Source organism: Zea mays, chromosome 10 (assembly GCF_902167145.1).
Source record: "Zea mays cultivar B73 chromosome 10, Zm-B73-REFERENCE-NAM-5.0, whole genome shotgun sequence".
Lineage (NCBI taxonomy): Eukaryota > Viridiplantae > Streptophyta > Magnoliopsida > Poales > Poaceae > Zea > Zea mays.
Genome location: NC_050105.1, coordinates 150,939,813 through 150,955,496, shown reverse-complemented (window position 1 = coordinate 150,955,496; position 15,684 = coordinate 150,939,813). Strand labels below are relative to the sequence as shown.

At 41.8% G+C, this 15,684-nt stretch overlaps 2 protein-coding genes across 5 annotated transcripts; both read right to left on the bottom strand.

The window, feature by feature from the left end:
• Positions 1-692: 692 nt before the first annotated feature.
• LOC732779 (pentatricopeptide repeat protein) lies at positions 693-8,545 on the bottom strand. 3 transcript variants are annotated; one of them, NM_001112399.3, is made up of 12 exons: positions 7,689-8,487; positions 6,759-6,886; positions 5,966-6,106; positions 5,682-5,768; positions 5,404-5,557; positions 5,160-5,219; positions 4,264-4,692; positions 3,867-4,162; positions 3,312-3,441; positions 2,516-3,078; positions 2,075-2,275; positions 693-1,287 (listed from the first exon to the last, which is right to left on the bottom strand). In NM_001112399.3, the coding sequence occupies exons 1-10, from the start codon at positions 8,430-8,432 to the stop codon at positions 2,587-2,589; spliced, it is 2,661 nt and encodes an 886-aa protein (NP_001105869.1). In that variant the 5' UTR covers positions 8,433-8,487; the 3' UTR covers positions 693-1,287; positions 2,075-2,275; positions 2,516-2,586. The 3 variants fall into 3 exon arrangements, with proteins under 3 accessions (NP_001105869.1, XP_020400846.1, XP_020400845.1); XM_020545257.2 differs by having other exon boundaries at positions 712-1,146; positions 7,689-8,545; XM_020545256.2 differs by having other exon boundaries at positions 719-1,149; positions 7,689-8,545.
• Positions 8,546-13,895: 5,350 nt separating this feature from the next.
• Positions 13,896-15,439, bottom strand: LOC109942972 (uncharacterized). Of its 2 annotated transcripts, none has more exons than XM_020545585.2 (3): positions 15,291-15,439; positions 14,254-14,421; positions 13,896-14,180 (listed from the first exon to the last, which is right to left on the bottom strand). In XM_020545585.2, the coding sequence occupies exons 1-3, from the start codon at positions 15,417-15,419 to the stop codon at positions 14,073-14,075; spliced, it is 405 nt and encodes a 134-aa protein (XP_020401174.1). In that variant the 5' UTR covers positions 15,420-15,439; the 3' UTR covers positions 13,896-14,072. The 2 variants fall into 2 exon arrangements, with proteins under 2 accessions (XP_020401174.1, XP_020401175.1); XM_020545586.2 differs by having other exon boundaries at positions 14,610-15,379.
• Between the last annotated feature and the right edge of the window lie 245 nt (positions 15,440-15,684).

Here is a 15,684-nt window from a genome sequence, read left to right as displayed (position 1 = left end):
TGAACCAGGTTGGGGCTGATCTCGTGAGGGAGGGGGTTGCGCGGCAGGGCGAGGGCCAAGAACGACGGCTAACCACATCGATGACTTCCTCGACTTCCCTAAGGAGGACTCCATCACCGGCGTGCTCCTCCTGGACAGGCCGACACCGACGAGCCCACTTTCGACGCGTATCATTGACGTGGATCTGCTCCACGTCTTCAGCGCCCACCTCCTCGTACGATGCCGGGGAAGGGAGAGGAGCCGGAGCAGGATTTGGGGGCCACGAGCAGATCGACACGCCATGGGTCGAGGGCACACGCGTGGATTGTGCTGGCGAGGAGCAGGAGCGGGATCTAGACGCCGCAGGGATGAGAAGAGAGCCGAGGAAGGAACGTGCATGTTGTGTGCGGTGGAGGCGCCAGAGGGATGGTGGGGAAGGACGAAGGCATGGTAAAGCCGGGTGTGGACACCTACAGTACACACATATGAATTAGTAGATATTAAACATACGAATAAAATTAGGCTTTGTAATTAAAATTAAATTCTCACCAAAAATTAGAGAAACTCATTTGATCCCTCTTCAGCATTGTGATGCTTCCACCAAAGAGCAATACTCAAGTGTATCTTGCTGTAGTCCTCTTAAGTTCCAGGACCCTCTACAGTCTACAGCGAGAGTGGGGCCGATAGACGATAGTTCATGTTCGGCCTCGGGGTAACGAAGGACCGAGACCCTTCAAAAGAGTAGCTCGACCAGACTTATATAGAATAGTCCAGGCTATTCATACATGCAACTTTTTGTTTAATTTACATATTTGTAACGTGACAGGTAACAAATGACAAAGTCTGACCTATTCAAACTTACTACTGTTAGCACTTAGCACTCAAGTGTCATTTACGTTACGGCTCGTGACCGTAAAAAAAAATTTACCTTGACGGAAACCATATGTATCTTGTGATTCAACTAAAGATACCAGACAGCTAAGATTCGAAGTTCATATATCACACACGACACAAACGCAAAAATACACACCAGCTTTAATAAATATAATAATGCCGTATTGTGCAAGCAGGCATGTCCCCGATAGTAAAAGCTCAGCTTGGACAGGGGCCAGCAATTCCAAGCTCACTCAAACGAGATGTGGTAAGTTAAGGTTCACTTGGTTGAAGCTGCTGTAAGATGTCAAACCTTAGATGAAAGAACAGCCATCATGTATCATTTGATTGAAGTTGTACTTCAGTTTCAAATAGGAAATTTCCCCATTCAATCGGTTCAGACTGCAATAAAGCAGAAGGGACCAATCCAAACTCCTATTTTAATGTGTAAAATCATCAGAACCAAGGCAAAGATCCACACAAATTATCTAGCAAGTTGGTCTAAAATCATGTTTGTATTCCTGTTTTAGTGTTTTACCATGTTAAAAATCGTCGGCTAATTTTTATAGCATCCAATTCAGTTCATAGCTCACAAAAGGAAGAAAAGAGATTACAAAGTTATTTATATAATTGATAAATATATATGATTACAATGTCTAAATGCAGTTACGAGTCCTGTTGTGCTGGGAATGCTCCCTAAATGCCGATGACAGAGCTGGAGAGGTCAGAGGTGGTATTCAACCAATAGCCTGCAAACACTCTACTACTCTGGTAGGTCCTACTAATGTTGTAACATGAAATGAGTGCCGAGACCTTAAATTCTTATCATGGAAGGTACATTTGGTATAGATAGAACAATACAAAGGAAAGCCAAGAATTGCCTTTTGTAACATATTTTACCGAGTAAGGCCTCGTTCGTTTCATCTTAAAACGATGTGGATTGAGGGATATTGGGGTGGATTGAGATGGATTTTGACTAGTAGTAGATTTATTCCCCCTCAATCCACATGGATTTGAAACAAAACGAACAGGTTCTAATTGTACAAAAGACCTACCTGGAACACGTGGGAAATAAACAAAGTAAAACCATAATTTCACTTGCATTTCTCCGATTACAGAAAAGTAGATTTAACTTAGTTAGGTTGCACTAGAAATAGAGCAATGAATAATGATGAGAAATGAACTTGTCGATTTCTCAAGAATATAGAGAATATTTACCTACCTGTACTACGAGTCACTGATCTGTACAACAACAGATATAACTGGAAGTTCGTCTGTTGCATTGACAGCCTTTGTCTTCAGCCCCAGCAGTACTGTTACTGACAGTCCGTGACTCTTAAAACACCACAGAGGGCAGACGGCTCACGCTTAAAATCACAATAAGATTCCAAACCTTCCTCTTGGCAGGCCACAAGCAAGTAGCCTGTGATTTGAGGACAAAAAGTTTCATCAGAAACACTACCAATTTGGAAAAATGTTTTAGATGTCACCTGGAATCAAATTATGAGAACTCAAACTGGCAATTAGTGAGCATAATAGGCAAACTATACTTCTTAATATATGATATGGAACTTAGTCAACTCATTAACGGTTGGCATACTATACTTCTAAAAAGATGGCAGCAAAGGTTGCGATATATTAAGAACATGTGTGTGCAGCATACCTTGATAGTTTAACTGTCATTGAAGCAGTAGTGAGGAATTGGAGAAAGGTTAAAACTGTCTTGATATTATGTCACAAGTCATCAACGTCGTGATCCTCATCATTATCACTAAACTCTGCGTCACTGCAAGACTCAGAATCTCCATCACTTGCAGAATTCGAAGCCTCCAAATTTTCTGACGAATTCCAATCAGGTGGAAATATTCGCTGAAGTGCTTCTGTTAGTGCACCTCCTGTCCTCTCGATCTTGTGAAGCCATTTTGACCAGTGAACAGCAGTGCGCAGGTCAACTGTCAAATCATTCTCAAACATTTCCCTACAGACACTGAAGATTCCGGTGTAGGTGCTTCCCTCCATCACAGTTGCCCTTGAGAGAAGTGAGGTCACCAAGCAATGATAAGCAGCTTCATCAGGCTTAAGCCCAGCTGATTTCATCTCCTCAAAGCATTTCAACGCTCTATCTGGCAGTGACACTCTAGCCCAACCTTTAATCAACGTGGTAAACGTCTTGACATTTGGTTTCAATCCAACATCTGCCATTTCTTGAATCACATTTTCCGCTCTCTACAATAAATAGTTCAAACAAGAAATTAGTGAATAATGTGCAACAAAGGCCAGGATTACTTCTCCATTCACATTTTCCCGATGACAATAAGCTAAGATGAAGCCATGTAGGCACATTGTGTGAATAAAGGGCATTGCAGACATTGTGTTCAGCCACCTTCAAAAACTCCAATAATGTCCAACTGTAACACCACAAACTACTAATCAAATATTTTGATGCAAAATGCACACACCTGCATGTCTCCCGCTTTGCAGCATGCATTTATGTAGGAAGTAAATGTATGGATGTTAGGAGGGATTCCATCCTCTTTCATTTGTTTCAACAAATCTGCTGCCTCCCAGACATCTCCTCTCCGAGCCCAACTACATGAAAGAATGTAATGACACAGTATTTTAGTCTTTAGATTATACAATACTCTTAACAGGGATTTGACAAACTATTTTTGATTATAACATGGCTCAAGTAAATCATAAATTGACATGATATGAAAGCAAGTGTCTGAATTACTGAGGTAAATAATAATAATTTTGGTCCTTTTCTATAGTATTTCATAAATGGACATCATATATGGCAGCTGCCATGGTGTCAATGCCATGGCACTGCACAAAAGGGTCCATTTCCCAAAATTGTTTCCCCAGAGATCCATTTACTTAAAAGGTTTTTGAATGGGTCAAATTGTAAACACTTCTTGTACGTAGGCAGAGAATAACTAAACAAATTCGAACACAGTAGGACAGATAGAAATAATGTTAACTGGTATTAACAACTGTGCTCATATAGTACCTACCCATCAATCAAAATATTATATATAAATGTATTCCTCGGTATCTTCTGAAAGCTCATCTCTCGTGTAACTGCTAAGGCACTTTGCATTCTTCCTGATTTGCAACATGCTCTCAACAATGTTTCGTAAATGTACACATCAAGCTTTAGGCCACTCTCTTTGATTTTGGTGAAATACTCAAAAGCCTTCCCAATATCTCCACTAGCAGCATAACCTCTCATAATGATCGTGTATGTATGCTCATTTGGTGCAATGCCAGCAATAGACATCTTGTCAAGTACAGAAACGGCCTTTTCAACCTGCAAACATGCAGACATACACAGATACAATAAAAGAATAGACTAAGGCCAAAAGTATTTAGTTTTCAGTGTGAAGAATCTAACATGTATTCGAGAAATACCTGGTGCTTTCTAACTAGCCCATGAATGAGAGCATTGTAAGTCATTACAGTAGGAGCACAACCGCTTCGCCGCATTAGGTCAAGGGTATCGAAAGCCCTTTTCATATCTCCAGCAACTGCAAATCCTTCTATGATAGGTCTGAATGTTCTATTTGATGGTTGCATTCGTTCCTTCTGCATTCTTTCGAATATGCGAATAGCTCGATCCATATTTCCCATCTTACAAAATGCTTCTACCAGCAAATTGTATATGGCACGATCAGGCTGCAAACCTGATTTTATCATGTCCTCGAAAATGCTAAAAGCATTTGCAAAGTCATGCAAATGGATAAATCCATTGATCAGCATAGAGTAAGTTTTGTTATTATGTTTGATGCCATGTGATTCCATTTCTTTGCTAATAGCTATGGCTTTGGGAACCTTCCCAACCTGTAAAAAGAATGTTCAAACTGGCATTAGCAACTGTTTTTCATTCAGAGAAGTACAAGACTACAGGAATATGCAAATAATGTAAGGTTTCAAGTTCAAATGATTAGTCAGGCATTTTGTTTCCACAAAGGTTAAACCAAAGCTGCACTTCAAGTATCTGATATTTCATTGATCGTCCTTCCATTGAAGTTACCAAGCATTAGTAACCAAAAACAAAGAGGAACCAGAAAGATGGACATCAAAACCAGCTCCTTTGAGAATTTGAACCGAAAAGGGAAAGGATAGATGAAAAGGCAATTCGTATTTAACATGGTCGGCCAGGCTTGAGCCTGGTTGTAGGCTCGGGCAGTTCTGAGGCTCAGCTCGACCCTCCAACAAGCCCAAGCTTGAGGCCAGGATCTCGACTCATTTAAAGCCCTAGTCAGCCTGTAAATACATGAGAAGAATGGGCAAGAGCAGAAACTAACCTTAACATACAGATTAATAAGGCAACCATAAGATATTATAGTTGGCTTGAAGCCACACTCCTGCAAAGTGAGAGAAACTTGAATCAGGCTGGCAAATACATCACTTCATTTCCCTTCCATCCCCAAATCAAAATCCACAAACACATTATAGATTACGAAGGTGAGCACAATAAATGTAAAAATAATTGTTTCTAAGAAACATGTCACAATTACTTATTAGTTATGAGATGCCTTCCCACTATACCTTCAACCTTTCAAACACAATTAGACATTTCTTTTCATCTTGGACGACAGTATATCCATGCATCATACTGTGATAAACATCGATAGGAGCATCAATACCATCCTCTTCCATTTCACGAACCAGCTCTTCAGCTCGATCCATATTCCCAGATTGGCTGCAATTGAGTGCTCTAACAGGATTTATTAGTAAGCAGATTAAACAGTAACCATTAAGGCATAATTGTATTATTTTTCTCAAGTTTAAGATGTTTATGAATCTTGTAACCAGCAACCACTAACCAGTGAGCATGTATAATGTTGCTATATATGATTCCATTTAGGTTGTCAAGCTTGGTCTTAGCCTCTTTGAACAAGTTGTCTGCAGATCTTCCAGAACAAGAAATGATGTTAGAAAGACTAAAATGAAAAGGCCATGTGATCTGTTGCCTAAAAGTGTCTAAGGCTCAGTATCTTATATGAAAGTGCAGACGTGCAGTTATAGCTATATTGAAATTCTGGAGAAAAAACATGTTCAGTAGCACATAGAGCAGAGTTAAAGAACTGTGAAAAAAGAAAATACTCACTGAGCATCATTAGTTTTGCCATATCCTGAAATAAGGATACTATAAGTAACAACTGTCATTTCGATGCCTTCAGATTTCATTTCCTCAACGCATGACAGTGCCCCACGCATATCTCCAGCAACTGCATAAGCGTGAACAAGGCTGCATGAAATGAATTAAACTTAATGCAGGATACAAGGTACATAGAGACATTGCTAGAGCTAGTTTGTCACTCATTAACACATACATCTGTATGATATTAGTAAAGTAAAAGTAAAGAAGAAGATAACAGCATATCCCCACCTCCCTCCCTCCTGTTTTTAGAACAGCCCCCTTTACACCTCAATAATGTTACCAGCCAAACTTTGTTTTATCTCAAATAGTCAAGCAAGCACAGAAGTGATCAGGCACAAAGTTTCTTGGTAGATTACTGCCTATATTCTTCACAGGTTAGCTTCTCGTGATGCCATCATGCAAGATCGTTTCATAAGTATTCTTTACATATTAAAATTACCATTTATTCAGATAGCAATTTATACAGGTAATTTGGTGGCATTACCAAGAGAAAGTTCACTGTGGATCTCTGAACTTGAGCCAGAGCTCCAAAACATAACAAGCAAAAATAACATATCCGTACTGTGCCAAACCTCACTTGACCTACTTAAATTAGTTTAGCAGTATAAATGATTTTTTCTTTTCAGTAAGTCAATTTAGTTGGCCCAGCTGTGTAAGTTTAGGTTGCCATGGTGCATTTTACCATGTGATGAAGAAAAAACAAGAAATAACTGCTAAACAGAAGTAACAATGCACCCACCTTGTGAAGACAAACGCATTGGGTTCTATTCCCCTTGCTCTCATGTTCTCAAATGTTGCACGAGCGTGATGCTTATCACCTCGCTTGGCATAATACACAACCATCAGACCAAATTCCCTCCTTGATGGCTAAACAAGCAAAGTAGAAAATAAGACTATAATCAGTGCCACCAAAAGAGAAAAGTTAACACTAACACTGAGACAACTTTATACTCTAAGCATAAATTCCTAGAAATAATTGAACCTACATACCCCTCCCTTTTGAATTCTAGAAATTGAGTAAAGGAGGTACGATACTTTCCTAGGAAGTTGCTAAAACATGACTACCAGATGCCAAATAAGAAAACGGCATTGAAATCAAAACATGATTGTCCAGATAAAACAAATTAAATGATCACCAGCTCCAAATCTCAAACAAGTCATAGGGCAAGGTTGCAAATATATATATTAAAAATAGGGTATATGTTACATGTTAGTGAAGCAACTTATTTCCAAAGGTAACTCAGGAAAGGGTTCATACTTGAATAAGGGTTGGAACTCGGAAGAAGGGAATTGTTTAATGAAGCTGTCTGATTAAGTTGGAGTTGGAGATGAACTTTGGTGTCAGCTAATGATTGGAATTGGAAATGACATCAAAAACATTGTAGTTTATTCTACGACTAAGGTGGCAGATGGACCTACTCAGTGGCATCCTAACAAAGCTTACTCTAAGCATATTTTGCTGGTGCTGTCTGCTATTTAAAGCACCCCTCAGAGCCAGTATCCCCTAAAGGTTTCCAAATCACAGCCCAGAAACAGAAAAACTTCACCCATCACTCCGTCAGCATGTTCAGCATGTGTACCACCTCGCAATTGCATAAATGGCATTCTACAGGAACCAATAAGGTCGGGTAATACTAATGCTGAGGTGATCGATCAAAGAAGCCACCACCTTGGGAATCCGCTCGAAAGCGGAGACGACAGCCTGCCAGTCCTCGGGCCGCGACTCCAGCACTCTCCGGAACTCGCGGCACGCGTCCTCCCTGCCCTTGTGCCACGGGGAGCTAGCCTCCCGGACAACCCCGGCTTCGACCCAGCGCGCCCGCTCCTCCGCCCTGGCTCTCCCTTTCCTCCCGTCGTCGAGCCTCACGGTGAGCAACTTCCCCCGGAACTCCACCCCGTCCACCTCCACAGCCCGGCCCGCCGCGGCCTCCGGGTCGTCGCCCCCGTAGTAGAGAAAGCAGAAGCCGACGTTGCGCTCGGGGTCGTCGTGGCCCCGCACGAGCTCCACCTTCTCCAGGGGCCCGAACTGGCGGAAGAACTCCGCGATCTCAGGCTTCCTCGCCCACAGCGGCAGGTTCCCCACGAACACCTTGCCCTTCTGCCGGAAGTCCTCCTGCCGCAGCGGCGGCGCCTCCTGCTCCGGCTCCGTCGGGGGCGTCGGAGGCGGGGGCGAAGGCTCCTCCGCAGTCTGGAGCGGCGCAGGCGGAGGGGGCGGTGGGGACAGCTTGCTCGTCAGCCATAGCTTGGAGGCTAGTGGATTTGCGGGAAGAGTAGGCGGCCGGGGTGGAGGCGAGGGTTTGGGGGCCGGAGGAGGCGGCGGCGGAGATGGGCGGCGGAAGGAGGCCGAGGAGGCCACGGGCTTGAAGGGCCTCGGGGTAGGCGAGGAGGCGGTGGGGAGCGAGAGGAATTGCATCAGAGGGTGGTGGTGTCAGATTTTCGAATGGCCCGGGAAAGACGATGCCCACCTGCGCTGCGCCTGCTTCCTCCTCGGCCAAGGCTGGACATGGAGGATAAGCCGCGGCGAGAGATTTTTGATTTGGTCCTTGGGTTCTTCTAATATGTGGTACGAGCCTACCTGAACTGGGCTGGGTTTCATTTAGGGCCGGCCACTTATTTTTCCGGAAAAAAAATCGCATATACATTTTTCTTGAACACTCTACCACCTTTGTATACGAGTATATATTTACAGGCAATAAATCTTAAAGCATCTCAACCAACTTACCTATACTCTTACCTATACTCGTATTCATATTCAAACTACACTCTATAAATAGTACAATCTACAATAAAAAAGATGCAAAATAGTGTTTATAGTGACCATATAGGTGCAATGTACAGTAGTCCACTCATCACCAAAAACATAATTGCATTGTAGATTGTATTGTTTGTAGAGTATAGTTTAAATATGGGTATGCATATGGGTAAGATGCTGGAGATAGTCTTAGACGGATGCCATTGCGCACTGCTCACGTACACTTACACAAGCATCTCATTCACATAGAGATGACGATGGGTAAATACACACCGGGTATTACTATCCCATATTCATACTCACGGCAAAAAAATAACCCGTCGGGTCACCCCATATCCACTGGTGAGTATATTTACCACATACCTATGCAGGTATGGGTTACTCGTCGGGTCATCTGTACCCGTAAAGATTAAACATCTATCAAAATAATACATTATACAAACATCAAGTATATTCATCTAAATACTATTACAAATTTTCTAACATCATTGAATCATCCATTCAACAAAACCATATATAATTAGATAAAGTAGCAACACTAGAATAGTACTACATAACATATTACATGTTTCATTACATGGTCATTAAATAGTTGTTAATCTTTCGATGACATTATCACCCAAAAGATTGTTAAATAGTAAAAAGAGATGGGGTGACTGAAGCCTAAGTTCATGGTTTTAGGCTAAGTTTATATTAGGTATTTTATACCCACAGGTCAACTAGTATGGCGTAACGTTCTAATATTCGTGTATCCATTAGGTGAAGTTTTTTGCTCAATAAAAGACCTGTAAATAGAATATTTAGTCTATATATATATCCTAATAAAGTAAGTATCCATCGGATATTGGATCGTGGATATCCACTGCCATCAAACTATCAGATTTTGGAAGGATAAATGGCTAACCAGTCGGTCTCTTTGTGAGCAATTTCTGAATCTATTTAATATAATGCGGAATAAATCAACATTAGTGGTAGACATTTTTTCAGCTACGAATCTTAATTTATCTTTTCGCCGAATAATTAGGGGGATTAAATTGATGGAATGGCACAACATGTTAAACTTTCTATCTAATGTTACTTTGAATATGTCTAGCGACAAATTTGTTTGGGATGGTCATAAGAATGGAATTTTCTCAGTCCAATCTATGTACCATTGTTTGATGAATAATCCCAACGACGAACGGAATAAAAAGCTCTGGAAACTTAAGCTCCCCTTGAAAATAAAAGTTTTTTTGTGAAATTTATGTCGGGGAGCGATCCTTACTAAAGATAACCTAGCCAAAAGACGCTGGAAAGGCAGCTTGACTTGTAGCTTTCGCAACCGAAATGAGAGTATTCATCATCTCTTTTTTGACTGCTATATGGCCAGCAACATATGGAGATTAATTTACTATGTCTTAAAGATAGACAAGCCCGTTAGCATTAATCACATTATTGGGTCTTGGGGGAGCAATATGAGTCCAGGATACAAAAAATTATTACTCTCTGGAATTTCAGTTTTATTTTGGTCTATTTGGCTTAGTCGAAATGAAGTTGCTTTTAATCATAAACCAATACCATCAATTCTGCAGGTCATTTTCAGAGGTACTTATTGGTTCAGATTCTGGAGACTTCTACATAAGGAGGAATCACATCAACAAATCCTCGATGTCTCTCAAGCGTTGGAAGTGGTGGCGATGGAAGTCTTTGCAAATCATGGATGGCGCTCACATGCAAGAATTGAGGATGGCTAGAGTTACCTACATTCTCGTGATTTTGCTTCTTTAAGTTAGTTTCATTTTCTATGCAACGTTTCTCGGATGTAATAATTGTCTTGTGTTGGCTGTACGTATTACCATGCTAAAGCCAGAACTCATGTTTCCATTATAAAAAAATCTCTACATACGCATAGCTGAAATCACATTGCACGACGAAAGCAAAACAACAACGGCACATGCATATGAATGCAGTCGTTCATCATTTCCTGATACTCTATTATATATATCATGAAATCAATGTTAATACAACAAAAATTATTAATGGATCTCTATACCTTTTGTACTTATTATCTATAAAGGTGTAAATAAATTTACAAATATAGTATCTATAAAGATTATTTCCCTTTCCCTATGTCAGTCTATCCCCATCAGCTTCCTATCTCATTATCTATCACATCCTTTATTTCAAACTTTACTTTATAAATAGTGTCATCTACAGTATAATCTTCTATTTTACACGGTCCACGAAGACAGCCTCAAGCACTAAAATCAGAAAAAAGTTATGACTTATTATTGACAAATAAATTATGAGACGTGCAAGCTTCATATATACAGGAAAGTTAGGTCTAAACTTAAAGAGTTTTCTTCCGGGCAGGATGTTTTTTCTAGCGGCCTCTGTGTCCTATATAACAAAAAATAATAAGTCTTTAGTGCAAGTTTGATTCAATCATACAAGGGTTTAGAGAGTTAAGTTTGAATGATAAGAGTTACTCGTTAAGAAGGTCCACTATTTCTTGTAACTTTTTGATTGGCTTTCTCATTGTGTCAAAGATATGTACAATGCCTTGATCTATTGAGATCACTTGAAGAGTGAAAGTTTTTAAAAAAATTATAAATAGTAAGAGAAAATTAGACTAAAATAGTTAGAAATAGGTAAAAGTGTGGAAAGACAGTTGACGCTATAGAATAATTATGTATTGCATATAATGTTGCTTCTGGAAAAAAAATCTTGGTCAATCTTCTTAGGACGTCTATGTGGAAGTCCTCAATTGCTTTCTGATTAACAACCAAAGGGTCAATGAGGCTGATGTTGAAAATCCCTTCTTTATGGTATCTATGGATCTTCATCCTTCATGAAATAAAATAGGTGTAAGAGCGTTATGTAGTTACACAATCCAGCAGTTGGGGAGAGAGATTTCTAGCGCATTTTACTGGTTTGACAATCATGTGTGCAACAACTACATCTCTCCATAGAGGCTATAAATAGGATCCTAACTGTCTGTTTTAGGCATGTAGGAGCTAAGGAGTGTATCTAGTGAGTTGAGACTTGTTCAAATTAGCTCTAGGCATTCAAGTGCTCAAAAATCCCTCAATGTTTTGCATAGGTGATAGGTCCTTTGCAAAGTGATTAGATTAGTTAGTTAGACCACCACAAATATCACTTGCTATAGGGTTAGGACTAGTGTTCATTGAGATTTCATAACTTAAATAACTTTATGTTTGCATGCACCATTGGAATTGTATTTAAAGATGATTGTAGTTTTGTGAGATCACACCTCGTCACCCACTATGTTGGTGATATGATAGTGGGTGATATGGCCGACATCATGTACCGAAGAGAACAAGGCCTACAAAATTGTGATCATAATTCAATAGTGAAGACGATGGGGGTGTTATGGGAGAGGCTATTTCGAAGACCCACTTTTGTGTAAAGAAGGACCTATGCTATATCCACAAAGTTATCCGATGGAGAGCGATACACATGCTATTTAAAAAAACTATGTTGTGAAGAATACATTGTTGTTGGATGGATGTTATATAGTGTGATTACTAAGTTTGTGAATAGTGGTTGTAAAGTTAACTAGCTTGAATGTGATGTGAACTTAGCTGCAAGGTTGAGGTAATTTTCTTTCGACTGTCATGATCATGGATGAAGGCTGGTCTTAGTGCATTGCATAGGTGGTTAGAATGATGAATTAAATATGTTATTTAACTAAGGTTCGATAGTCCATGAAAAACTTCTTAGCTTAGCTAGATAATTTACTTAAAATATGATATGATCCTGACATCGCAAATCTAATAAGTCTGAGCAACACATCTCGCTCATCAGGCATCCACACATTACATTTTGATGTGACCACGGCCCGCAAAGTTGTTAGGTTGCTTGTATATAGCACAACTCAGGTCGACGCAAATATATACAATGCCTTGAAGTTTAACTAGTAGCTTCATCGCGCCTTGCGCGAGCCCTTGAATGATGTGCTTACACAGTTACTTGACAGATGGCGAAAGAATGTTGTTGTGTATGTATGTATATATATAAACATCAGGTAGAAATAGTAATATATGTGAATATATAGTGATGGTAGAATTATCTAAAGAGTAAAGGTTGCCTAAGGGTGCAGCCGGATTAACACAAAAAGTGTGCGAAGACACCTAAGGGTGTGAAGTCGTCCTAGTAGACGCAAACATTCCAAGAAAAAGTTGCTTAAGTGTGCAGCCAGATTAGCACAAAAAGTGAGTGAAGACACCTAAGACTGCGAAGTCGTCCTAGTAGACGCAAATATTCAAAGCAAAAGTCGCCTAAGAGTGTAGCCAGATTAGCAAAAAAAGGTGCGCGAAGACACCTAAGGGTGCGAAGTCGTCCCTGTAGACGCAAATATTCCGAGCAAAAGTCGCCTAAGGGTGTAGCCAAATTAGCACAAAAAGTGCGTGAAGACACATAAAGGTGTGAAATCGTCCTAGTAGACGCAAACATTACGAGCAAAAGTCGCCTAAGGATACAACCGGATTAGCACAAAAAGTGCACGAAGACACCTAAGTGTGTGAAGTCCTCCTAGTAGACGCAAATATTCCAAGCAAAAGACGCCTAGGGATGTGAAGCCGTCCTAGTAGACGCAAACATTTTGATCAAAAGTCGCCTAAGGGTGTAGCCGGATTAGCAGAAAAAGTGTGCGAGGACACTTAGCAGGCACAATATAGTCGTCGCTCGGCAAAGGGGAGTGAGGGTAGCGTTCCACATCAAAATTGCCAAGCAACGACAATACACAAATCAAAATTCCAAAGTCCTCGCCCTTCGATTCACAAGCGTATTTTTTAGGTTTACAAAGGGTCCTCTTTTGGAACAAGACCGACCTCCCAAAAATTAAACAACATGAGCTCAAGTTCTTCGCCCTCAAAGAGCACCCTAAGCTCATGTTCCTCAAAGCGACAAGGGCCAAGGACCCCTTCAGCTGTTTGCGCTAGAAGAATTCGGCGAGGTCCGTCCTCTGATTGCACCCTCTCCCCTTCACGAAGGCGTGAAGGCGACATACCAAAAGCCTCGTGGAGCGAAACCCGAGAGCGGGGTCCGCACAATCCCATACGTCGCAGTCTACAATCGCCTTCGAGACCGTGTATAGACGCATCAACACTTCCCAATCTTCGCTTTGAAAAAACAACTCGGCTCCTTTTTCCCTTTATCATGGGTATCGAGGCCCTAGTCGAGGGCCCCTCATTTGCTTCAACTTCTACCGCAGACACAACATACAACGCAACAAGAAAATCTAAGTCCTCCTCGGAGGACTCTTTGTCCATCTTCGTGAAGGGACTCAAACACCCCTCGCTATCCGACGACCACGAGCCAAAACCAGAGTCCTCGCCGCTGTTCACAGACGGAATCTGGTGAGTCAATGGTGTAATGCATTCGACAGCCCCAGTCAGTCATAGGAACCTACGTAGGCACCAAATTTAGTGTCAGCATACACCATAAGTACCACCCCTTAGAAAACCTACTCCTATTACACCTGCTCATTAGCAGAATGGCGTGAAGTCCCCGCCGCACTAGGATCGGCATGGCCATCCACCGCACGGGACGATTGCACCTCCACCCCCCTCTCAGCGACGTCGTCGTCTAGAATGGCCAGGGAGCCCTCCAAGCCAGCGAGCTCCAAAATCTCTTTGTCCCTAAACGCCTGCGGCAAGAAAACAACAAAGCATTAAGATCACAAATGTAAACACAGCTTCCCACACCGACCGGAAAAAAGGCCTTCGCCTGCTCCAACGCACGACCAACCCTTTCCTTAACAACAACGCGATCATACGACCCCCACACCCAATCATACAACGCTTCAGCAGACCGCTTCAGTACAACGTCTTTTACCTGGAACACCTCCCGATCGAAGTTCTCATTGCCCTGGTCAAAAGCTTCGAAGTGTCGGCAGCCTTTGCGGGACAAGGCATTGGCAGCTTCGCAGGTGACGAGAAAGGCGTAGAACATCAGGCCCGTCACGATGAACGAGAGGGACTCCAGCTCTTCCTACAGCCAATTGAGGAAGCGAGTCCCCACCTCCCCAAATCTATCGAAGGGGGCTATCTCAGCACCCAAATCATGATGGGCGTCAACAAAAAGCATATGTGCCTGGGCCACGTCAGGCTACGTGACAACCTCCACCTTATCATTATAGGCCCTCTCGTTCTTTACCTCTAGCTCCAACGCGGCAGCGCACTCTCGGGCGGCCTGGGCCTCCATCTGCGACTTGGCCACGACATCCTTCAGCTCACCCAGCTGACGGTTGAGCCCCTCGTCCTACTTCTTAAGAGCGCCAACCTTGTCCAAAAGATTGCAACTCTTGTTCTCGACAACAAACTTATCTCTGATAGCTTCTGTATTTTGCGTTCGGAGACGCTCAACCTTGTACTCCAGTCGTTTCTTATCAGAGCACAGCTGTGAGGTCGCGAGGTCCACTAGCGCCCTAGACACCACTTGTTCAGCAAAAGCGTCAACCTAACACATACATACTTCGTCACAAAAAACGATAGAGAAAATGAGAGAGTCGCTTACATAACACAGCTGCCTCACAGCAACCACTGCAACATCACCAGATGCAGACGCCTCGGCAACACCCCCGCCTCCGTCAACAACAGCGAAAAATTGGTTGCTTAGACTATCTTGAGCATGCAGCTTATTCATCTACATCTTTATATTCAAACTTCACCCTTATATTACATTGCAGGCACGTTATAGTATAGACCTCTAGTCAAGTGACGGAAGAGAATTTTTTTTTTGTATGTCCATCTACTTGTATAGATCTGTATTGTCTGATATGAAATCAGACGTACTAGACAATGCCGATCCGCTATCAAACCCGGCAGCTTTGCATCCCCTTACGAGAACTTGAGAAGGTTTGCTTGCCGAGAAATACATTCAAGCGTTACGCGTGAACAATCAGACATTC